Source organism: Eurosta solidaginis, chromosome 1, assembly GCF_040869045.1.
Source record: "Eurosta solidaginis isolate ZX-2024a chromosome 1, ASM4086904v1, whole genome shotgun sequence".
In the NCBI taxonomy this organism is placed as follows: Eukaryota; Metazoa; Arthropoda; class Insecta; order Diptera; family Tephritidae; genus Eurosta; species Eurosta solidaginis.
The window spans coordinates 63,914,802-63,941,749 of record NC_090319.1 but is presented as its reverse complement, the minus strand read 5'-3'; the positions used below and the strand labels follow the sequence as shown (position 1 = coordinate 63,941,749).

Sequence of the window (26,948 nt, the reverse complement as noted above, 5' to 3'; positions counted from 1 at the left end):
AAATGCTGCCAAAATCAATCTGTGAATAATCCTGAATTGATCCTGTAGTTATCCCGCAAACTCTTCCTAAAGTTTTTAGGCGAAAATCAATATGAAAATGACCCATGTGATATTCATATGAAAGTTTGGTTGCTTGGATGTTGCGATGTCTGGATTTTTGCTTTTGTGATCCAGTAGCGTCAGAGCGGCTACCAAAATAAGATGAAATTTGACAAACAAACAGATAACTTTCTGGAAGAATCTGTTGGATTAGCTTTGTTTCTACTACACCGAAGATACTGAATTCACGCCCCGAGCAAAGCAATATCGAAAATTTAGAAAAAGGTTTTTTCAATTACACAATAATGTTTTTCAAGCGGGGTCGCCTCTCGGCAGTGATTTGGCAAGCACTCCGAGTGTATTCCTGCCATGATCTCTTGGGGGGATATTACGCCTTACATTTAAAAGGTGTTCCTCAGCACACACTTTTTTAAAACATCTGTAAGTATTACCGAAATGGTATATAGTTCCGAAAATAATCACTAAATGATCTGGCGATAGTTTAAAAATACGCTGAAAACAATCCCGAAATTATTAAAAAAAAAATCCCGAAATAGCCCAAAAATTATCCGAAACAACACGAGAAAATTGTGAAATGATCCGCAGATAGCTTCCAAATGATCCCGAAATCATCTTGAAACAGACTTCAATCGATCTACACCCTTTTCCAGGCTAATTTCAGAAAGTTACAATTCAAATTCAAATTCAGAAATTCCAACTCAAGTTCAGTAATTCAAAATGAAATTCAGAAGTTTACAATTTATGTACAGGAATTTAGACTTCAAGTTTGGAATTCCCAATTAAAATTCATGATTCTAAAAATAAATTCAGAAAGTTACAATTCAATTCAAAACTTGCAATATAAAATCAGGGGGTGGCAATTCAAAGTCGAAAAATTAAAATTCAAGGTGAGAATTTCAATTTCCAATTCCATTCTTTAACATACAATTTACGCTCAGAAAATTACGACTCAAGGTCTGAGTTTCCAATTTAAGTTTAGAAAATTGCAACTCAAGTTTCGAAATTCCAAATTAAATTCAGAGGTTTAAAATTCAATTTCGGAAATTTACAATTCAAGTTCAGAATTTCCCATTTAAGTTCAGAAATTCCAAATTAAATTTAGAAGTTGACAATTCAAGTTTAAGAAATTATAATTCATGTTCAGAAAGCTAACACTCAAACTCAGAAAATTGCAATTCAAGCTCAGAAAAATACAATTGAAGTTCAGAAATTCCAATTAAAATTCACAACACAGTATCGGCATTATCCAAATTATCTGAATATGAATCCGATGAAGTGCTAAAATAAGTATAAAATTCTCCCTAAGTAGCAGCTGGATGACGCTGATAACCTATTTTTCGGAATTCGCTCATGGAAGATGATGAGTGCTTACAGGAGTCCCTGTCTTGGCAAACCTACCTCCGTTGTAAAACACAGATCAATGTCCGTTGATCTTCGGCCCAACAAGTTGGTACCAATCGGTGAGCTGGGGTGTTCAAGTCAACCAGCCTTGGTTTGGCCGAGGAGGACTATCCATCCTCCTCTTCCATTTTCGGGTAATGGCACCCGGTTGCACGGCAACTCCACCGAGAGTTCCGTGCTTGCCTCAGAATCCCTCTTTCATTGATTTTGATATCTCGATATCTGATTAACAAGTTAATCAGATTGAGATATTGTGTTTTGTCGCAATTTAGGAATGTGACCAACCTTTTCTGTCCTGCAGTGTTACAACAATGTATAAATACATTGTTAACGACGGAGCTGGTTTTGCTTAGATATTGCTTAAGGGCCGCACTACGTTGACAAACAGAGTGAGCTTGGCACCAATTATGCTCCGTCCTAAACTCCGTCACAATTAAAATCAAGGGATGTGACCAACCGTTTCCGCACACAGACCTGTGAGTGCCGAGTGCCCCCCTCAACAATGCCCCTCGACATCGCTTGAGGCCACACTACGTTGACAAACATTGTGTGCCATATTGTGCCACTATTGGCTTCCATTTTTGCTACTATTATTTCACTCCAATTTTCACTCAATTACGCAACAACTATGCTCCATTTTGCCTCCAATTACACTCCTATCACAATTAAAGGGATGTGTCCAACCTTTTCCGCTCACAGACCTGTAAGTACCAAGTACCTGCCCCAGCAACATCTTTGCATTGCAGTCCGCCACACTGTAGTGATTTGGCAGCGTCAAATCTTGCCACATTTTTGGATGTGGCCATCCATTCCGCGAACGCCTCCTATTCGCTTACGCAGTCTAAAGCAGCCTCAGACATCTCAACAGACGAGATGATGCACCGGCCCACTCGTACAATTATCGATTGTTTTTCGGCTGACGATAGACATGCGTTTCTTCACCATCTTTCGTCACCGTTTTTCAGCATACATAACCGGCATCACCGGTTGCCACAATTAAGGGATGTGACCAACCTTTCATCTGCCCCTCAGGGTCAGTTTCTCAATGAAATTGGGATTGCTGTGGCAAGCATGAGACCGAATTCCCTTGGGTTTGCACGCCCCAAGGGAAAACAAGTCTACTCAGAGCGTGTGTCATAAGTGAACTCTATTTGAAACCACAACCACAAGGGAGCCATCCCAGGACAGGAGGTGAGACCTGAATACAAAGCATCGTTCGATGCAGTGCATCAGATCACACTGGCTTCTCCTGCTCCCGCGGTAGCAGTATTTATAAAGACCTTGCCTAGGGTTCCACAGGGTGATACCCGCGTCCACCCTGCTACCTTTCGAGTAAAACACCTTACTCATGGATTGGGTACCCATGATATTATGGTCGCCTTTTACGACCGGTATACCTACCGTGGGCATATTCTAACCCCTAACCCACAGGGGGATCGCTCATGGAAGCAGAGGAAGAGGGCGTCCCCCCCCCCCTCCGCTGAAAGGACCAGTTGTACACACTGTTGTGGGGCCATAACCGTTTAAACGGTTAAGCGCCAATTGAGTAAGTAAGTAAGATGGAGTCTATATATTATTTGTGGAATTTAATAGTGCAAATCATTATATCGTCGCTCTCCTTCCAGAAACATGAATATGTAAAATTCGGCTAAATCATCGGACTTCAATTTTAATTGGTAGATATTTTATAATTTTGTTAAGTATTGTAAGTTGATTTACAAAAACCCACCCACAAATATACGCATATTAAATGAATTTCAAAACGTTCGACGGGGCTCCATGACTTAACTACCCTCTGGCGGGTATAAATTCGTCTCCTTGTGGTGCCCTTTCTTCTAAAATGGACATTATTACAAATAGGACGATTCCAGAAATTCCCTGAAATCTTATTGCAGTTAAAGAATTGTGAAAATTTAGAACTAACTACGACTTCGTTAAAATTTTTCAATATATGTATACCCGTTTATTATTTACATACATATGTACACAAGCTTCTTGAATTGTATTTGCGTATGCAAATATTATTGTATTAACTTTATGCCAATGTTAAGTTTACTAAAATATGCTATTGTTAATGATTACAACAATAATGTAATTGTTTGTGTATAAAATATAGGTCTTAAAGGCAAAACAGTCGATCTACTTGACCGATTTTATTAGCCCCAGATAAACATATGAGTATATTTATAACTAGCAGATATTTAAACTTCGATGGGATAACGATTGTTTCTAAATGCATAAAGTAATATATATAGTTGTAGACTTTCTTATATCAAAATTATTAGTATCGACAAGATTTTGATTGAATCATGTCTATTTGTCCGTCGAGGCCTAGTACTGAACCCTGGGCTGCTCCGCCTGATATCTTCAACTTTCTTTGACGGTGGATGAAGGTACCTGCAGTTTCCGCAATAATAGAGACATCGCCGCGAAATATGGACCCAGAGAAGATTGGTGGTGAAAAGTTGTGTACCAAAGTCAGATCGGGAATTAGTTCCCTACTCAAAATCCATGGTTGAATCGACCATGCCGAGAAGTCGACTTCGACTTCCATCTAATTCGATTTCTAACCTTAAATGGTTACTTCCTGAGGGACTGTTGCCCCAATGTTGTTGCCAGCATCGATCCGATATTTCTTGCGCCTGTTTTGCAACAGGAGCTCTACTCGCTGCCGGTCGGCTGCCGAATATTACTTTTCTTTCCTGAGCTAGAAGATATATCGGTATACGGTATAGTTAGCGCAATGACAAGAGCTTCTGCTAGTAGGTAGTAGTAGTAGTAGTAGTAGTAGTAGTAGTAGTAGTAGTAGTAGTAGTAGTAGTAGTAGTAGTAGTAGTAGTAGTAGTAGTAGTAGTAGTAGTAGTAGTAGTAGTAGTAGTAGTAGTAGTAGTAGTAGTAGTAGTAGTAGTAGTAGTAGTAGTAGTAGTAGTAGTAGTAGTAGTAGTAGTAGTAGTAGTAGTAGTAGTAGTAGTAGTAGTAGTAGTAGTAGTAGTAGTAGTAGTAGTAGTAGTAGTAGTAGTAGTAGTAGTAGTAGTATCAACGACAAACACACACACGGTGGGTGATTTCTTACGTTAAATACCGGGCTTTTAGCAGGTATTGAGGTACATTGAAGTAGCCTTCTACTATCTTAAGCATTTCGTTCCACCTGGTAAAGTTTTAAAGGCGTTCTTGACGGCTAGGGTTATGGGGTCAGAATATACCCGCGGTAAGTATGCCTATCGTAAGAGGCGTCTAAAATACCAGATTCAAGGGGCTGTGTAGCGCAACCCTTCAGGTTGCCAGCGCAATATATAGCTTCTCCAAACCCAATTGTCAACCTCACCTATCCGCGGCGAATCCTATTTCACTAACAGACGAGGCTCTGGTAACCCCAAGCTCCTCATGGAACTGGGGGGGTGGGGAGGGAGGGATGACCTGAAGGTTTAATGTGGCTACATAAATCGTTCCCGAGATGGTCGGGCTAGCACCTTAATGGTGCTGTGTTACCGGAGAGTACCGGATCTGTATCCGGCAAAGAACCATCACATTGATAACACTCTCCAAAGCCTTGGGGGAGCAACCTTATTGCTACAACAACAAAAACAACAACAACGGCTAGGGTGACCCGCAAGACAACCGGTCTCCTGCAGGCTTAAAATCCAGCTATTTGGAGTGGCACACTTGTCAGATCTAAACGCGATTTTGAAAGAATTTTCTCAGCGTGGTCTTTGGGAAAACTTCTGGTAACACTTTGGACTCATGTGAGCTCCCCACGTGTCGGCCAGTTCAACCTTACCTATATATGCTTCTGCTACTCATATGTTTGCATGTATGTAACTCTTTAATACCAAATAATAGAAAAGTGTTACGTTTACGTGCAGGTACCCGTATATTCTGTTGTTGGCTTTTAGTTGGATTTGAATGCATCGCAGATAGGGAATATTTTATTGAACCAGTTGGTAATAGGTTTACTTATATTTCGAATAAAATTAGTTGACTACTAGTTAGTTCACATTTCATATAGATTTTTTTTTTTTTGAAATACAAAGGTTAAAAATAAACAGATAATAGTACATGCTCTTATTGCTAACTAACTTCTAGTTAGATCGTACTTAGCTCCATTTCCTGCTGGGTTGCTTATTATAACAGTCGAACCAACGACGCCAGCTTTTCATTGTAATTTAATTTCATTTAGCCATATCGACATATTTAACCCGTGATTGAGTAGGTGGGGTAATTCAGCTTCCTGTCTGGAAAAAGCAGTTCAATTAAATTAGAATTTCATGTTTTTCAACGACAATAAAGCCAAGCTGAAAAAGGGAATTGAAACGAAAGCGACGTGGTAGAATTTATTGATGGTAGGTTGCGAATATGCAAAATTCTTGCGTTTATCATATGAATTTTTAAATATTAATACATACATACATATATATGTATACTGCCATCCATAGCAAAAAGGTAGTATAGTTCACTTACTGGCTTTTAGGAATTTTAATGCCACACAATTTCTGCAATTACATTTTACGCGTTAACTAAACAAAAACTCATTTAAAATTTACAATAGAAGATAAAACAAAGTTTATATTTATTTTGATGTTTGCTTTAAAAAGTTAGAATTTTCCAAATAAAAATTAAATTTTCTCTGATTTGACTATTGACACTTTATCCCCTTTTTGCTATAGACGGCAGTATAAGTAATTGAAAAATGTGTATGTATGCTATATACTTTCCATACACAGAAAAAAAGTAGATAACCTGCAGAAATGAATTGTCAGTTCCTAAAAAAAGCTATAGTTTACTCTTTTACGGAGCTCTAGAAAGCTGACTTTAAAAAGTTAACTTTATAGAGTGAGCTCTTACTACTGTATCTTTGAAATTGAAAATAAAAATCATGATGTAATAATAAAGGTGATGTCGAGAACATAACCTGACTTTTTCGGTAGCTCTATTTTCCAGTATTTACTTGTATTACAAAAGTACTAAATTTTGATTGCTTAATTTCCCATTTTCCGGTTTTTTGCATTTGAAAGCTTAGCTACGTGAGATTCTACAGTTAATATAATTTGAAGATATATATTATAGGGGCGTGGCAAATTGCCAAAATATAGTAAAAAATCATAAAATTTTTGTTTACACAGCTATAACTCATAAACGGATGGATGGATTTAAAAATTTCTACTTTTCGGTAAAACTTTGAAATACTTACCTTCGATCTACCTCAAAAAAAAATACTTTATTCCTTTCTTATATCAGCCAAATTTTTTAAACAAAAGTAACATTTTTACCAAAAAATGTGTGTGTGGTTGTTCGCTGTGTACTGTGCGCCCTAATTGCTTTTGAGTGAGGCATGATGCGACACATACATACGTACATATATAGCATTCGCTGCGTTATTTAACTTCGGGCATAGGTTTATAGGTATGTATGGATGTACATCACTACATCGTATAGAACAAAGTCGCTTTTTCTGTCCCTATTTTGATGCGCTTTTTTAATAGATAAAGAGTGATTGAAGAGGAAGGAACGGATGAACATATTTGGCTGAAAATTGGTGGAGGGATAGCTTAGAACAAGGAGACAGACATAGGATAATTTTTATCCCGTTCTGGCTAGGGTCAAAACGTGGACCTGGGTAATCCTGGGATATGTTTGTACAATATGGGTATTAAATGGAAGCTGTTTATGAGTACTTTGATACGGGATATTTTTCGTACCCGCGGGTAACTAGGGTCTCGATATATAAGCGAAAACGTGGACGCGGGTAACAAATGAAAGCTGTTGATGAGTGCTTTAGTAGAGGGTGATTTGCATATCCCTGGGCGACTAGGGTCTCGAGATATAGGCCTAAACATGGGCCCGTGTACCCCTAGGCAGAGTTTATACAATATGGATATCAAATGAAATCTGTTGATGAATGCTTTAGTAAAGGGTAGTTTTCATACATATTGGTGACTAGGGTCTCGAGATATAGGCCAAAACGTGGACCCAGGTTCCCCTAGAATGTGTTTATGCAATATGCATAACAAAAGAAAGCTGTTGATGAGTGATTTAGTATAGGGTAATTTGCATACCCCTGGGTGACTAGGTTCTCGAGATATAGGCCAAACCGTGGGCCCGTGTACCACTAGACAGAGTTTATACAATATGGATATCAAATGAAAGCTGTTGATGAGTGCTTTAGTAAAGGGAAGTTTTTATACCTATTGATGACTAGGGTCTCGAGATATAGGCTAAGACGTGGACCCAGGTACCCCTAGAATGTGTGTGTAATATGGATATCCAAAGAAAGCTGTTGCTGAGAGCTTTAAAATAATTTTCATTGTTATATTCGATTTAGTCGCATCAACCTGGCAATACTGATAAATATGCATGCGAAGCCGAAATAAAGACATGAATTAATAATACCCACATACCTATTTACACACGTACTATTCGATTTGCCTGAAATTTGGTATATAAATTTGCCTATATTAGTATTTACGATCCTTTTTCCGGGAAGTAGACAAGAGACGGACTGGGACTGAGACTCGGAGTGGGACTGGGACTTGGAATGGGACTGGAACAAAATAGATACCACCCTCTTGGACTGGCAATAAATGATGAAGAAGAATGAGAAGAACTTGAGATAAGAGAAAAGAGGGAAGGAGACTGAGAAAGAGATAGAGATAGATGAAGTGAAAAATATGGAGGGAGCAGTGAATAAAAGGATTAAGAAAAAGTGAAGAGGGGGGAGGGAAGAGTTAGACGGAAAAAGCTTATTAAAATTTATGCAGATAAACCAAATTTAGGGCAGAACGATGTCTGCTGGGTCTGCTAGTAATATTTCTAAACGTATAGTAAAATCTTCTTCGATCGTAGTAGAACTCAAAAGCAGTTCTGTATGATAGGCAACGCTCTAAAATGTACATGCTGAACTTATCAGAATAAGGGAAAACGTCAACGGGATGAGAACACCTGAATATTCATTTCATTATGATAAAAATCAAACCGAAAAAAGCCTAACCTTCTTTGTTTCCTCGAAAAAAGAACTAATAAAGAAACTAAAAAAAAACATGCAAAACTGAATAATTTAATTGTGCAGGTCGTCTGCCGTAAGTGTTCCTAGTTTCTAACAAAACTGAGCCGCTGAAAACGCTGGGTATATCGGCCGCACATTAGCGGTCGTAATATACCGGTACCGCTTTTTGGCGAAACCAAGCCTTATGTAAATTGTAAAACATAAATATAAACGAAAACAAATTTCGGTCTTTTCATATCGTGAAATTTAAAAGCATCTAAACATCTCCGAAAAATAATGCAAGTAAATGTAACGTGCCCAAAGCCCAGATCTGATATATCGGCCCAAAGCCGATCCAGGTTGTCTTTCACTACGATGAGATGCATCGCAGATAGGGAGTGTTATTATAACAGTTAGGTGTAACAGTTGGTAAGAGCCTAACTTATTTTTCGGCTTCATTCTCTCTATCTTGCTCTACCACTTTCCCTCTCGCACGCTGTTCGTCCTTCTTTTTTTCCCATCCCTATTCGTTTCCTTTTCCCCTACGTGCACTTCTGCTGTTGCGTTTCTCTAACACTGTCATTGCCCCATCCCGCTCCCTTTGCCAATTTATCTTCTCCCCTTCTTTTGCTTTCTAGCCATAAATTCCATTTTCGTTACAGTGAATTGGCAAAAAACAAGGTTCCAGCTAATCTCATCATATATAACATTTTTCGAATAGTACGCTTGTCCACTTCCCGCTAAGAAAAGTATATCGATACCAGGTATACTATGAAAATCGAGTAGTAGGCCTTGCACTAGTGAAAAACGAATCCGAACGGTTTAGGTTAAAATTACATCAAAGTATAAGTAACAGATTCACAAAATGTGTGTTGCAATTCGTTCAGCTTATATAATAGCTGGGTATAATAGCTTTTATACCCAGCTGTTCTTGAACATGTGATCACCGTCGAAAAATATTCAAATTGCGCTCGTCCGTCCATCTGTACGTTCGTCCGTTAAGAAGAAAAGTTCAGCAAAAATGGAGAGATCTTTATTGAGATGATACACGGACTTGCATATATTGTTAGTGAGAACGGGTGATATCGACAATTTCTAAAAATTTAAAAAATAGTATATGTAGTTCATTAACAAAACGTATAATAAGTTAACTGAACTGATTTTGTGACGCAAAGCACAAATTTTGTAAAATTTTGCCAAATGGGAGTGACACCGCCCACATTTAAGAGATGAAAATTTAGAAGTTTTGCATGAGGTAAGTCAAAAATCATACGAAAATGGACGATGGAAGGCGTTCAAACTCAATTATTTCTAAGTGTGGTTATAACAAAAAAATTTAATAATTATGAAAGTTTTGAAAATCCAAGTATTGACCACGATTCGGGTGTTATAAATCGAAGAAAGATTAACTTGTCATTACAAAATTGAATCCGTTGAATTTTCTCTGAAAGCTCCATAGTTTTAAAACTATAATCCTAGCCGTAGTAGCCGTTCATTATGTTTTATTATAAAACGGTTTTATTTAGATTGACTCTGTGTGGCTTGAAACTTGGAATATAGTTCAGAACCCTATGACAATGCAATTATAAGACAAAAACTCCGCTAGGTGGCGCATGGATCGAAATATTTAAAAAGATCTTATTTCTGGTCCGATTTGGTTAATATCTGGAACATATAATACCTACCTGAATAGAAAGCGACATATGAAAACTCGCCGCTAGGTGGCGCAAGGATCGAGATATTCAAAAAAATCGTATTTGTGGTCCGGTTTTCTATTGATAGTCATAAGTAAGACCAACTGAACCTTAATCAGGTTATGCTACGCCTCACATTTTTAGAAATTTCACGCGCCCAACGCTTTTATTCAATTGTCTGATCAACGCCCTAGATTGATGAGGAGTGTGATGACTATGTAGTACCTGGGAACTACCTAATTATTTTCTAGCTTTTGGTATTATTATTACTTAATGTAAGTACAATTGTGTTAAATAAAACCGTTTGACTTAAACATTTTTTAAAATTATTTTATTCGATTTTAATTTCTCACCGGGATGTATTTGCCTGCTAATGCAAATATTAGTGAGTATGTAGTATGAATTCGTATTTGGCAATGCCATTTGTGTACAGAAATTACAAATTTGTGAAAAAAGAAAAGGTGTTCAAGTAATATCCGGTTGTTGATGGTTCTTGTTATAAGTATTTATGTTGGTACATGTACATGCTCACATACCCGCATAAACATACACACATACAACAGCATACAAAAAAAACAGTAACAATTTTTATCAAACTTCGTCTCTTATACTGTGTTGGATGTTGCTTTGTGCTATTGGCAGCACCATTTAACTGTTTGTCTCTCTGTAAAACTTTCGTCCAGACGTCCGCGTCCTCCACCTCTCCTTTTTTTCAAGGCTTTCTAGGTAAACTTCGTCCGCTTCTAGCGTGTTAGGATGTGCCCCAGAATATTTTGCAAATCTGCGTGAACAATATAACCTCTGCCTGCTTGTTTACTTAGATGATGTGGTCAGCATTAAATCCGTAGGCCGAAATGCAGTAAGTACCATTCAATACTGTGTCGATATACTCAGGGTTTGTCGGGTTTTTACTCTGCAGAAGTCGCAGCGTATCGTCGGACTTCATCGCGCATGGTAGCCATACTTAAAATTTTGGTATTGTGGGTATCCATTACCTCCAACCGCGCGTTTGTGCTTTGCTTTTGGAGGTTTGGACCTATTCCTCTATACACCGCAAGCTCGAGATGTTTTTGTACGCCATCATCTTCACACCAATGTACCAAGCGGTACTTTACGGCTCTGTTTGGTTGAGTACTACTTCTACTGCGAGAGAGCTCTCTTACTTCCTCTACTCCATACCCTTCTTCACTCTACTTCTCCGTTTGGATTTATATGCTTTTCCTCCACAGAGTTCGTTGACTCTTCACTAATCCCCGGGTTCAACGCTACGCTTATTGCGGTTCTATCTTCCTTTACTTGTGACTCCGTTCTCCCTCTACCATCCTCCTTATTAATATACGATATCGAGTCGTTCATCTTGGTAGTACGACCACCTGCCCGACAAGTCGGGCTTAGCTGTCCAATATTTAATATGGGGAAGAGAACCGTGGGCACCTTACTATGGCACGGCCATCAATATCTTCCTAGGTGCCCCGGCATCGGATTTATCTGAATTTATCTCTTGGCTGCAAATCATCCAATAGGCATGGTCGGCATAGCACCCCGGATTAGTGGGTTGGACGTTCTTGGTCAGCGACATCCTGCCGACCTCCTATGAGGCGAATCGGCGTAGATGTCAGTCCTTAAACGGCTCAGATACATAGTCGGGCGCTATGAAGTTCAGAACATCCCTCACACCATCGACAAGGAGCATACCCTGGCAAGGGGTAAGTCCTCCGAGACTCTCTTAGTAGCCGTAGACTCAACATCAAGGTCACAGGAACCAAACACAGAGCCTGCGCAATCGGTTCTTACTGCAGCCCACAGTTTCCAAATTTGCTGTCATTGCCAAGACATTATTTATAATACTTCAATCTTAGCAACTTGACAGAAAGCTTTACTAATTTATCCGCATAATCAGTAGCATCTATCTTCTGATGTCTAAGAACCTGCGCACAAATTCAAAAATAATAAATATTTTCCATTTTCAATAAAACTTAAAAGAAAGGAATACAAAAATTCGAACATCTCATATTGCAAGACGATTAAAAACAAAACACAGGTACCTTGCGTAAGAACAAATACACGAAATCAACATCCTGAAAAAACAAATTAGAATTATTGACTTCTACCTGCGAACGAATCACCATAAACCAAAAATCCACGTGACGAGTGCGTTCACCGGTAACACACGAACTGACTAACTGCTATGCACAGAAATTGTATCTAAACGAACTGTTCCGTTCAAAGAGATACTTAGGAACTAAACACGAAAACGTTCGTACAAAAATGAGCCCTGAAGATGACACAATGCCGAAATTGGTTACGCCTGCAACCCTTATCCTGTTGAAAACATTAAAGTTTAGAAAGTTGTATAATTATTTCGATCCGTGCGGGTACCTAGCGGTATTTTTCCTTCTATTTTTGCACTCTTTCGATGCTCTCTATCGTGTGAGACGTAGCAAATTTTGCCAACTGTTTACATAGAATACGTCTGAAAATTTTGTGTTTTTTTTTTTTAAATAATTCATTATTAATAAAACTTAATAAACTTGGTGGGCATGGATGGATTGCTCTCACTAGTGCATCCAGTTTTCTTACGAATTCATCAGTATTGAAGATCCGTGGTTGACTTTCCTTTCAGGCGCGTGAAACTAGTTGGTCTTGCTGACAGGGCTAGAATGAATGGGTTGGGGTGAGTTAGAAGCCTCGTGTTGTATGAAGTAGCATACTTTTTGATTTCTTCAGCTATAGCTGGAACCTTTAGATCCCGGTGTAGCTGGTTGTTATTCACATAATAGTGTGCGTTTACGATCATTATAAGGGCTTTCGATTGGAATCTTTGGAGAATTTCTATGTTTGAGTTTGCTGCAGTTCCCCACAGTTGTATTCCATATGTCCAAATGGGTTTTATGATTGCTGAGTAAAGCAGGACTTTGTTATCAACTGATAATTGTGAATTTCGGTTCAGAAGCCAATACAGATTTCTTAGTTTGATACCAAGGGTTTTTCTTTTGTTGAATATGTAGGTCCTCCAGGTAAATTTTCTGTCGAAATGCATACCAAGGTATTTTGTTTCGTCGCTTTGTGGTATATTAATACCGTTGAGTTTAACTAAAAACACCTTTTATTATAAGTATTGTCGATAGCTTACCGGTATACTACTTGAAAGCTGATGGCAAATTTTTTAATTTTCTTGATCCGTGTGCCATCTAGCAGAATATTTTTCCTATTTAATGCATTGTCTCGGTCCGCTGAGCTAAGTACAAGGTTTGAAGTTTCTAGCTAAACGAAAAGTTCAAAGTTGCAAGTCCAAGGATATCAGAAAGTTACTTAGATTTAGTCTTTATTTAATAGCCTATTATCTTTTATTCTATTTAGTGCATTCCTGACAATTTGTTATAATCTAAGTTCAATACATAATCCTTCCAAAGACTTTACTCGACTCAGCGCCACGTATGTAGTCTTGTCCCACCTCGAACTACAAAATATTTTGATGTTACTTATACTGGAGTGTATCTAATATGTGTTCAAATATGAGCCTAATCGGAGCACAAATACGGTTCTTTTGAATATCTCTATCCTTGCGCCACCTGGTGGCGATTTTATCCATAGGTAGCTTTCTATTTATGTATGTATTATGTGTTCCTAATATGAGCCATATCGGACCACAAATACGATTTTTTGAAATGTTTCGTTCCATGCTCCACCTATCGCAGTTTTTTTCTTATAATTGCATTGCCATCGGGTTCTGAACTATATTCCAAGTTTCAAGCTTGTAGCTTATCGGGAAGTTAGTTAAATTTTATTTACAAAATGCGTCAGCAACGGCCGGCCGGCCGCTACACAGAGTCAGGCTAAATAAAACCGTTAAAAAAAGACGCTAAGTCTAAACCTGCAAAAACACGGCTATCAAATCGAAGCTTACTGTGCGGAGCTATTACATTAAATATATATTTAGCGCCTTTATTTTGTATGGCTGGTCTCACCATCATTCCGAAATAATGAAGTACTCCGAAAATTTTTGCACATTAATTTTACTCTCCTTTTTTCTTGTTTTTTTTTATTCCTTGCATGTAAACTTCACTACTGCCACATGCATAATAATCAACAAAAAACCAACAACAACAACAACAATATCAACATCGGGCACAGATTGTACGACCGGTGAATGCTTTCCTCATTGTTGACGTACAAAATGATTTCATAAGTGGATCCTTGGATATAAGTAATTGCAGTGCACAGCAAAAAGGACACGAGGTGAGTGCTTGTAAAGCGTAATGTTTGTTATACTAACACGTAATAAGTAAGTAAGTAAGTAAGAAGGATATGTACTATGTCGCATCTTAAGATAAAAAAAAAATTTTATGTAAGGCGCGATAACCTCCGAAGAGATTTTAGGCCGACCTTCTCTTCCAATTTGCGTCTTGATCCTTTTTAAGTTTTCCTACAAATTGGCCGGACGGGACCTACTTGTTTTATGCCGACTCCGAACGGCATCTGCGAGGCAGATGAGTTTTCACTGAGAGCTTTTCATGGCACAAATACACTCGGAGTGTTTGCCAAACACTGCCGAGGGGCGACCCCGCTTAGAAAAATTTTCTTCAATTGAAAAACCTTATTTCTAAAATTTTGATGTTACTTTGTCCGGGGTGCGAACCCAGAGCATTCGGTGTGGTAGGCGGAGCACGCTACCACCACACCACGGTGGCCGCGTCTTAAGATTGCTGTGATAAAAAAATATAGAAGTCAGTGTAGTGGCCAAAAAAATAAAACAGCGAAGATAGTGAAATAGACTAAACAATGAAGAAAAAAAAAAAAAAAAGAATTTGCTGGGTGAAAATAATAAGAAAATTTTAGGTCGCTAGAGCTAAAGAACTATTAAAAAATACAAAAAAATAAAGGTAAGGGTAAAGGCAAAGGCGAAGGCGAAAAAGTGCACAATAGTTGATAGCCTGTCTGCTAACGTTCAAGGCGAGCTACAGATAATTTGGTGCCGTTTGAAAGTTCGTTGAGTTAAATAAAAAAGTTAGAAATTTAAACAAATCAAAATTGCTCAGAAGTCTTTACTTATTTAAATATAAACAACAATCCTATATTAATAACAAAAATAATCTGCTTAAAGAACTAGTTAAAACAGATAGACAGCTTAGAGAACTAGTCTAAATAGATAGTATTTCAAAAATCTATTCCAACATCATATTTCAATTATTCTCCAACCTTTGAGAAACCTATAGTTCTCAAGTTATTCTCGAACATCATTTTTTAATTATTCTCAGAGCTTTGAAAAATTTATAGTTCGCAAATTAATATCCAACTTATATTTCCAAATATTGTACAACCTTTAAGAAATTTATATTTCCCAAGCTAATCTGCAACATTATACAAAAAATATCCTTCAGCCTTTGAAACATGTTACGTTCTCAAGTTGATCTCCAACATCATTTTCTAATTATGATTCAACCTTTTAGTAATTTATAGTTCTTAAATTGATCTCCAACACAATTTTCCAAACATTTACAAGTTTTGAGAAATTTATAGGTCACAAGTGGATCTCCAAATCATATTCCAATTATTCTCCAGCCTTTGGGAAATCTATAGTTTTTGCGTTAATCTACAACATCGCTTTCTAATTGTTCTAAGACCTTTGAGATATTTATAGTTCACAAATTGATATCTAGCTTCTATTTCCAAATATTCTCCAGCCTTTGAGAATTAATATTTCTTAAGTTAATGTCGTGCATCATTCACAAAATATTCTTCAACCATTGAAACATGTTTAATTTTCAAGTTGATATACAACAAAACTTTCCATTTCTCCAGCCATTGGGTAAGTTATACATAGCTCTCAACATCATTTCCAAACTATTCTCCAACATTTGGAAATGGAAAGAATGAAGATTGGGAAAATGAAAACGCAAAGAAAAGGAATACAAATTGATATAAAAATAGAAATGAAAATTAAAAGAGGTATGGAGGCCAAAGACGAGTAATCACAGGAAGGGAAGTAGAATGAAAACCAAAGAAGGTAAGAAAAATTAAGTAAAAGAAGAGCGATGATAACAAGAAAGTGAAATAGAGGAGAAGAGATAGGCAGGGCAAAAGAAGGTAGACAGAAGGAAAAAAAGGTAGGTAAAGAGTCAAAGTGTTAGAGAATCGAATAATAGAAATAGGAATACGAATCAAAATAACACAAGGAATTTTGATATGAATAGCATGGGAACAGGAATGTGTAGAAAGCGATGAAGAAAAATACGATTGGGAAAGGAAATAGGAAGGTAAAATGTCGAGGAAAACAAATAAGCAGAGGAAGAAATATCAAAATAAGAATAGAGACGAGAATAGGGAGAATAGATGTATGAGAACACGAAGAAGAAAATAAATGGAAAGAGATAAAGACAGAGGAGAAGGAAGTAGATACGAAAAAGAAGTAGCGGTATGAGAATAGAGAATTGCAGGGGGAAGTATAGAAATAGGTCAAAAACTGAAATTTAAAAAATCAGAAGAAGGAAGGGCTGAGGGAGGGTAAATGTAGGAATACAGAAAGAGAGGGGTGGGGGGGATAGAAAAGGGGAAAAGGCAGAAGAGAAAGACCAATATTTAGTGGAAAAGGAATGAAAATCGAGGTACCAGGTGGTAAAGGACCACTACTTTCCAAGTGCAGCCAAATAAATTTACGCCTAAGAAACGTCTGGCGGGCCTATAAGAATATGGGGTTTTTATTTTTTATACTCAGTTGAGCAGAGCTCACAGAGTATATTAAGTTTGATTGGATAACGGTTGGTTGTACATGTATAAAGGAATCGAGATAGATATAGACTTCCATATATCAAAATCATCAGGATCGAAAAAAAATTTGATTGAGCCATGTCCGTCCGTCCGTCCGTCCGTTAACACGATAACTTGAGTAAATTTTGACGTATCTTGATGAAATTTGGTATGTAGGTTCCTGAGCACTCATCTCAGATCGCTATTTAAAATGAACGATATCGGACAACGAAAAGTGCGATAATTCATAACCAAAGACGGATATAGCGATGAAACTTGGTAGGTGAGTTGAACTTATGACGCAGAATAGAAAATTAGTAAAATTTTGGGCAATGGGCGTGGCACCGCCCACTTTTAAAAGAAGGTAATTTAAAAAATTTGCAAGCTGTAATTTTGCAGTCGTTGAAGATATCATGATGAAATTTGGCAGGAACGTTACTCCTATTACTATATGTACGCTTAATAAAAATTAGCAAAATCGGAGAAGGACCACGCTCACTTTTAAAAAAAATTTTTTAAAGTAAAATTTTAACAAAAAATGTAATATCTTTACAGTATATAAGTAAATTATGTCAACATTCAACCCCAGTAATGATATGGTGCAACAATATAAAAGAAAATTTCAAAATGGGCGTGGCTCCGCCCTTTTTCATTTAATTTGTCTAGAATACTTTTAATGCCATAAGTCGAATACAAATTTACCAGTCTTTTTGAAATTTGGTAGGGGCATAGATTTTATGACGCTAACTGTTTTCTGTGAAAATAGGCGAAATCGGTTGAAGCCACGCCCAGTTTTTATACACAGTCGTCCGCCTGTCCTTCTGCATGGCCGTTAAGACGATAATTTGAGCAAAAATCTTTATCTTTACTAAACTCAGTTCACATACTTATCTGAACTCACATTGTATTGGTATAAAAAATGGCGAAATCCGACTATGACCACGCCCACTTTTTCGATATCCAAAATTACGAAAAATGAAAAAAATGCCATAATTCTATACCAAATACGAAAAAAGGGATGAAACACGGTAATTGGATTGGTTTATTGACGCGAAATATAACTTTAGAAAAAACTTTGTAAAATGGAGTGACACCTACCATATTAAGTAGAAGAAAATGAAAAAGTTCTGCAGGGCGAAATAAAAAACCCTTGAAATCTTGGCAGGTATTACATATATAAATAAATTAGCGGTATCCAACAGATGATGTTCTGGGTCACCCTGGTCCACATTTTGGTCGATATCTGGAAAACGCCTTCACATATACAACTACCACCACTCCCTTTTAAAACTCTCATTAATACCTTTAATTTTATACCCATATTTCGAAACGGCTTCCACCTATATAACTAAGGCCCACTCCCTTTTAAAATACTCATTAACACCTTTCATGTGATACCCGTATTGTACAAACGCATTCTAGAGTCACCCCTGGTCCACCTTTATGGCGATATCTCGAAAAGGCGCCCACCTATGGAACTAAGGATTACTCCCTTTTAAAATACTCATTAACACCTTTCATTTGATACCCATATCGTGCAAACAAATTCTAGAGTCAACCCTGATCCACCTTTATGGCGATATCTCTAAATGGCATCCACCTATAGAACTATGGCCCACTCCCTCATGAAATACTCTTTAATGCCTTTCATTTGATACACATGTCATACAAACACATTCCAGGGTTTCCCTCCGTTCATTTTCCTACATGGTAATTTTCCCTTACTTTGTCTCCACAGCTCTCAACTGAGTATGTAATGTTCGGTTACACCCGAACTTAACCTTCCTTACTTGTTTTATAAGCCTTTATTTAGTTACACTTGGCTGTTGTCTGTAATCAAATCTTGCAAGTTAAATTTAATGCAATTCCCGGTGTCCGATTGAGCTGAAATTTTGCACGCATGTATAACTCCGATGACAATGCAATATTACTTTGGGAGAATTCGATAAATTAATCGATCACAGAGTTATCGGTAAAGATTTGTGCTCACCTTGGCATAAAAGCCTAAGTCCTCAAGAACGCAGGCAACTTCGCTTTGTTTGTGTATACACGAAATTAGAAGTTAGGCTGTTATCGCTAAATGTTGCATAATTTTCTGCGCACTTGATTTTGTTTTATTGCTTATATTTAAGAATTCATGAGCTTAACACCGGCTTATAATAATTGAATTTCAATTAATATGTTTTCTAAGGGAAACTGAAAAGAAAGGAATATTTACTGGCATATTGCGATGGAACCATTTCTAAAACCGCAAACGTAATCATCATCAGGCAATTTTGTAATGTTATCAAAGGTTTCACTGAGATTCGAACCGTGAATCACACGGTGAAACTGAAGTTGCCTTAACCACTAGGCTATCCTGCTGGCGATGGAATTTTAGCTAAGCGAAAGTTGGAATTTTATTTTAAAACAGAGCAGAGATCTGCAATGAGTAGTTGTAAACTGAACGCGACATAGGCAAAGTCACAATAAAATATGATTTTAAGTTAGTTAACGCTCGAATCGAAGAATTTGACTGTTCAAAGTTGACTTCGAAGAAACCTTGTAATGTTGATGCATTAAAAGAAATGGATAGGATGAGAAACGTTACAAATAACTAAGTAAATATTACATAACTAATTTAAACAATATTTTACCCTACCTAAAATAGAAAAAAAGATATTTAAATTAAATTTAAGAAAAAAGCTTTTCTAAGAACAAGCTTTTATTACTTGTTAATAAAACGAACTAAAAAGTAAAAAATAAAATTAAAGAAAAAAAAACTTTTTTAAAAATAAGCTTTTATTATTGGTTAATAAAATTAACTAAAAAGTAAAAAATAAAAAAGTTTTTTTTTCTTTAATTTTATTTACTTTTCAGTAAATGTTATTAACCATTAATAAAAGCTTATTTAAAAAAAAAAAATTTTTCGTTAATTTTTTACATTAATGCCTTCCGCCTAAGACTAAGTCTTTGCGCGTGTTTCCATGAAATTTTTACACTGTACAAAGTTGACACAAAGTTGTCTTCATAAACGCGCACGAGTATATATGTATGTACTTTGTATTTTAATACATAAAACTTAGATAAAAACCAAAAACAACCGGATGTAGTGAGTACGTCGCATGGCTCTCGGTATGTTATTTGACATCAACTTTAGTATTGAAGTGGAAACGGAAGTATTCCATTCGAGTTGCTTCCGTTCTCACACTTGTTGCCTTGGCTATGCGACAGTGTTTTAATTATTTTTATCTTTTTGCTTGCATTATTCTGTTCCCATATTCAAGTTTTGTCACGCAAACACTTGCAATTGGTAAATATTAAATATTTGTTTAATTTTTTCACTTAGATTTTGGAGCCCATCAATAATTTGCTGGATACAGTGGACTTTGATGCGGTTTTCTATTCGCTAGATTGGCATCCCAGTGATCATGTTTCATTTATTGATAACGTGAAAATGCGACCAATGGATGAGACATCGCCGGTGAGTAAAATAGAGATGCTTATGTAGCCAGTTATCTAAGGAAGCATAATTTTACTAGAGAAAAATTCATTAAAATTCTTGTCTCTTCCTCATGTCAGATTGATGCTGATTCAGCGCAAGTTTTTGATACCGTCATCTTTGCGGGTCCGCCACCAATGAAACAACGCCTCTGGCCGCGTCATTGTGTACAAGATTCATGGGGTGCTGAATTGCATAAGGATTTGAAAGTTGTAGATAACGGTATCAAAATATATAAAGGTACAAATCCTGAAGTTGATTCATATTCAGTATTTTGGGACAATAAGAAACTTTCCGATACAACTTTGAATGCGCAGCTAAAAATGAAGGGCACAACAGACATATATGTGTGTGGTCTGGCGTATGATGTGTGTGTGGGTAAGATAAGATTATAAATAACAAAAATATTTAATTGCTAGTTTTGGCAAATATTCCAGTGCCTGTGATTTTGACTGAAATATCACAATAAATCGCAGCTTAGAAAAAATTGCTGTCACTGCAATCGTGCTTACGTCTTCAATTACGACAATCACTCGCCAAAGCAACATTTTGTTGTGATAAATGACCAGATAAGCCTGTGATTTATGCTGCGACTAATTAGCACTATACGTCGCAATAAACTGTTACAAGGGCGGTTATGCAAAATCCCTCGCTTGGAGCTAAACTTCGGTAGTTAATCAAAGTGGCTGTCAGTTTACAGCTTATTGTAGATACTGTGGTATATACAGGTTTATTGGTTAATTTATCACAGAAAGCTGCGATTGCCATTGTTGGAGCCGTTAATGTCGTTACAGTGACAGATTTATTGTAATCATAGTCATATTGTGATAAAAGGTGTGACTGAGTCTGTAGTTACAATTATAAATAAGCGTGATTGATAATTATCATGCGCTTCTAGCACTGTTTAGTCGCAGGCAAATATAAAAGTCGCTGCGACTAAAAAGAAACAGTCTAAAAGAAAATCACACGATTTGCCAACTCTTGAAGTAGCATAGTAAACACTGACGAAAAATTTTGTTTTATTGCCAAAACCAGTTTTCGAAATGCTGAATTAAGCACATATACTTTTCCAAAATCACTTCACAGGCGCAACTGCTGCCGATGCTCTATCCGTTGGATATCGCACTATTTTGATCGATGACTGCTGCCGCGGCACCGATTTCCATGACATCGAGCACACTAAAGAGAAAGTCATTAGCAATCATGGTGTGATTGTTAACTCAAATGAGGTAAGAAAAAAAATTTAATAAAATTTTAAGTGACAAAAAATACGAAAATAGACTATGATGGCCACTTACGTTACTTTGCAAAGTAAAGAATGATTTGATAAAGCTGATCATGAGAAGCTAAATCAAATATCTCATTCAAAGGAAACTCTTTATCGCGCATTAGGGTGCATTCATGCTGGAGCCTTTATGCTTCCTGTGAGTTGATCGCCTAGGACATTACTAGGTTTGTAAATCGACCCTTCGAAACGAATGTTACAAATAACGCTTGATGTTTAAATCTCACTGTGAACCCAATGGGTTGAATGGAGGCTAAGGTGATATTTTTACTCAAGGAAGAAAGGGATCAGATATCATCAAACTGTTTTAAAATATACTAAATGTTGTGAATATGTGTCGAAAGAAGATGATCTACCAACTTCCACCCTATTTGAACGGAATTGAGCCAGAAATTTTAAGCCAAGTGAAGTGTATCGGTATGATTCGAGAATACAAACGATAGACTGTACAGGTGGACACCAGTGGTGAAGAGCTCGTGCCGACAGCGATCCACTGACATGTTCATTATAGTAGCACTCTAGACTGGGTCGACAAAAGGTGTAACAGACCGCCCTGAAATTCGATGCTTTGGTGAAGAGGGATTTTTTACTCAGCATCTATCATTTCTCAGAGGTGTTTTTGGAATAAATTTTCTGATACACAGATGGGGTACCCGTGTCCTTGGTTATCTGCCTATCTGCTGGTTTTAAGTTTTCTTTTACACAGTTTAAAAAAATAAAATAAAATACAACAGAGACAAAGATTTTTTTAGCAGCTAAGTTGGTAGTAGTTTTTGAATTAAGTTTCCTCTGAATTCATGGCCAGCACCAGGGATGATAGTTTTGGAATACCCCAGCGGTTAGTGGGTCAGAATATACCCGCGGTAGGTATGCCTGTCGTAAGAGGCGACTAAAATACCAGATTCAAGGGGCTGTGTAGCGCAACCCTTCAGGTTGCCAGCGCAATATATAGCTTCTCCAAACCCAATTGTCAACCTCACCTATCCGCGGCGAATCCTGTTTCACTAACAGACGAGGCTTTGGCGACCCTAAGCTCCTCATGGAACTTGGTGGTGGGGAGGGAGGGGATGGCCTGAAGGTTTAATGTGGCCACATAAATCGTTCCCGAGATGGTCGGGCTAGCACCTTAATGGTGCTGTGGTACCGGAGGTTACCGGATCTGTATCCGGCAAAGGACGATCACATCGATAACACTCCCCAAAGCCTTCGGGGAGCAACCTTATCGCTACAACAACAACAGCAACATAGTTTTGGAACAATTTCGGAATCTTTTCACGATCAATTCGGGATATTTTTAAAAACAAAATAAATGTAAGGCGCGATAACCTCCGAAGAGATTTTAGGCCGAACTTTGCGTCGTCCTCCTCTTGATTTTCCCTACAAATTGGTCGGACGGGACCTACATGTTTTATGCCGACTCCGAACGGCATCTGCAATGCAGATAAGTTTTCACTGAGAGCTTTTCATGACAGAAATACACTCGGAGCGCTTGCCAAACACTGGCGAGGGGCGACCCCGCTTAGAAAAATTTTCTTCTAATTGAAAAACTTTATTTCCAAAATTTTGATGTTGATTTGTCCGGTGTGTGAACCCAGGGCATACGGTGTGGTAGCCGGAGCACGCTACCATCACGCCACGGTGGCCGCCGAACCGGGATATTTTTGGAATAACTTTATATCGTATTGGGATATTTTTGGTCTTTTCGGAACGATTTCGAAATCATTGTTCAGCCATTTGATCAGCTTCTCGGAATTATGGCAGCTCCATGTTGGAACCATTGTGAGACGATTAAGTGAAACTAATTTTTTTAAAACATTTGAGTACATTTTTGTTAGAAATTTTTTTTTTTTCATTTTTTCGTTTCACAGAACAAAATCTTTTAACCCGCTTTCAAGGACAAAAGCAGCGACATCTTAAAAGCCTAAAAAAGACGTTTTAGGCCGGTATCATTAAGTTTTTAGTATGTGGTTTTTAAAAGTACCCGGTTGTGGAAAAGTACCCGGTACTACAACAGCACCCGATTCTTAATAATTGCTCAGATCGGAAAAACTACCCGCTTCTAAAAAGTATCTGGATCCGAAAAAAATTACTGGCTCTAAAATTACCCAATTCATTAAAAGTACTTTGATCTGAAAAAAGTACCCGATTCTAAAAAGTGTACCCCCTTCGAAAAAGTAACCGGTTCTGCAAGGGCATCAGGCTCTAAAAAAGTACCCGGATATGAAAAACTATCCGCTTATTAAAATTACCCGGTCTTAAAGAGGACCCGGTTCTTTAAAACTACTCTGTACAAAAAAAGTAACCAGTGGAGCTTGGTACAATTTTTTTCGTAATTCGAATAACCGACGTTTTTTTTAACCTTTGAGGCACATGTGTGTAGATATGTGCTTAACAAGCGGTTTTTTTCGTTTTTCAAACTGCATTTATTTAGTTTAGTACAAACGTCCATGATTTTTTTTTCTTTTCAGGTGCGTGGCATGGTAGAGGGACGCGATCGACGGCCAGAATTAGGCTACAAATTGGCAATGGAACTTAAAAATCCAGATTCAGCACTATCACAACGCAATGGCATACGTTCAATCGAATGAATTGAGAGCAGAGTTAACAATAAAATTACCGCCGAGTTAAAGCAAACAAATTAATCAAATAGTTGCTGAGCACTAGAACATCAAATACTTAGGAAAAGCTTTTAAGACAGCTTTAAAGACATGCACAAAAAATAACGCTTAATACCTACTTTTGCTAAGAGTTAACATAGCGCATAATTTTACAAACGAGTTCCATGACACTTAACTAGAAATCATATTTAGTATTAATTTAGTTTTTAACAATAAATAAGAGAATTATTATTTAAACTTACACTAGCTACATATATACTCTAAAAAGCTTGAATACTCACAAAAAAGTCAAATGCTGAACTTATAACCACGAATTTTGAAATATTGCTCACCCTGTACTTAAAACCTCTTTTTGGTTAAAATGTTCAAATCTCTTGCAAATGACAGGAGAAACAAAGCACTTGGATAAATAACTAAAAAAATATTTATTTACATTTCAACATCACATTTTAGTTGGTTTAGTAATATGAATTGTTAATTTTTAATGTATGAAAGTGTGTTTAGAGTGATAATGAAATTACACAGTAGCGGATCGTGGAGCTTGGCTGTGGCGGGGGAAATGGTATCAAAAAGTTTCATAAATTTTGTTTTATTTTTATGAAAGCGGTATTCATGCATAAATTGCCATGCATCGTGAAATTCCAAAATTTTGTGCTTACTGCTGTTTTCATGTTCAAGAAAAAATTTTGTTTTCTTTTGATCTGCGAACAGCGCTTAATAATACCAAAATGTAAGCTTTTGAATTCAAAGTATTTTCGAATGTACGTCTGTATTCTGTTTTTAAATACTTTTTGTATTTTTTTTTGGTACTTTTATCATCACTGCGTGTGTACATTTCATAATTATATAATTTTAATAAAACAATGTAATAATAACAATGTAAATAAATGTTATGTTTAAAGGCATAGAGTGAAAGTTTCTGAAAGTATCACCGAAAAAGTCTTAATTTATTTTTGAGCAACAAAGGTATTATTTGATAGCTATCGATAATACAAACAAATGTTCGTCTTCGATTGTTCAAAAAAAAAAAAAAAACTGTATCCCTAATAATCGCCGTCCTTTTTCTTTTAAAGTTGAATAACAGCCGATAGGCTCTACCGATTTTGACAATTCAAGCACCAATTTGCTTGTAATTAAAAACTCTATAAGAGCAAGTTTTTATTTCTGTGAAATAAATTTCTACTTTTAAAATTGTTGCAAAAACCGTGCAAAAAAATTGTTCTGGAGCACATTTTTGCACGCAAGGAAAACCACATACGCAAAATTTTACTGTCTATGATATTCCTTCCGATATTCCGTTGAGAAAAAAATGGCCCGCAATATTGATGCTAGATATTTTCATTTCCACACCTTGGACTGAAGATTTTCCATACAAAATTTTATTTTTCAAATACTTTAAGTATTGAACATTTGAATATTTGTTTTCTTTAGATATTTCATTTTTTGTTCTGTAAGTATTTGAAAAATACAATTTTGTATGGAAAATCTTCAAGTCCAAGATGTTTAAATGAAAATATCTAGCATCAATACTCCGGGCCATTTTTTTCTCAACGGAATATCATAGATAGTAAAATTTTGCGTATGTGGTTTTCCTTGCGTACAAAAATGTGCTCCATAACAATTTTTTTGCACGGTTTTTGCAAAAATTTTAAAAATAGAAATCTATTTCACAGAAATAAAAAAATGTGCTTTTAAAGAGTTTTTAATAAAAAGCAATTTGGTGTTTTAATTGTCAAAATCGGTGAAGCCTATAAGCTGCTACTCAACTACAAAAGAAAGAGGACAAAAAACTCAAATGGCAATTATTAAGGACACAATTTGTTTCCAGAGGTTTCCAGGAGTTTTCTTTTCACTAAGTCGCTTATCTTAAGGCCGATATAATGACCTACGTCCCTGGAGAAATCGGACATAGCATTATCATTTGCGTCTTTTGAAAACAATGAACTAGTGCCGACTATGTCAACTTTCGATGAACTTGGAATTTCTTGATCCAATGAGGTATTATTTTCTGTAGTATCTGTAAGTTGATTTTCCACGCCAGCATGATCTGAAAAAGCCTCTTCAATCTTTTTTTCCTAAGAGGTTGAAAGAAAGTGGAAATTGACGGCTGCTGGTAAGACTGGAAGCATAAATTTTATTACACAATATATTATTATATTATTTCATCGCGCACTGTAACGAGTACGAGTGAATTCTACTTTAAATTATTTGTTGCCCAATGAGTGCGAAACATTGAATACCTAATGCATGTAACAACATATTTACTTACCATTTTCTATATTTGACAATTGCTTTACTAAAAGACAAATTCAAGCACTAATCTCGAAGGATAAAATATTATAACTCCCACAATTTAATAAAAACACTTTGCAACTTTGATATGTTCGCAATAGTTCTGACAGTATATTCACAGCTGATCGATCGATACACCAGCACAAATACCAGCATGCATATGACCGATTTTCTGGGAAAGTAAGCCAAGTAGTTTTTTTTTTTTTGTCGAATATTGCAAGCACTGGGATCTTGCGGGGTTCATGATATATTATAGTAGCTGTTGAAAATAGTGTCGTTCAATTTTAGTCGTTTTAAATTAACCTTTCGCTCTTTTTATAAAACGTTGTGAATAAAAAAAAATATGGTCGGAAGTATTTCAGCAAACAAAAAGGTAAATATAACGTGTTTG

General features: G+C 36.7%; 1 protein-coding gene across 8 annotated transcripts in view; it reads left to right on the top strand.

Moving 5' to 3' along the window:
* Naam (Nicotinamide amidase) overlaps nt 1–25,161 on the top strand; it is a 271,292-nt gene extending 246,131 nt beyond the window's left edge. For all 8 annotated transcript variants that reach the window (XM_067770073.1, XM_067770280.1, XM_067770550.1 and 5 more), the window contains 5 exons: nt 14,269–14,373; nt 20,210–20,344; nt 20,443–20,740; nt 21,449–21,591; nt 24,116–25,161. In XM_067770073.1, the coding sequence (XP_067626174.1) occupies nt 14,269–14,373; nt 20,210–20,344; nt 20,443–20,740; nt 21,449–21,591; nt 24,116–24,235 (801 nt within the window). In that variant the 3' untranslated portion in view covers nt 24,236–25,161. The remainder of the gene's footprint in view (nt 1–14,268; nt 14,374–20,209; nt 20,345–20,442; nt 20,741–21,448; nt 21,592–24,115) is intronic.
* The last annotated feature ends 1,787 nt before the right edge of the window (nt 25,162–26,948 follow it).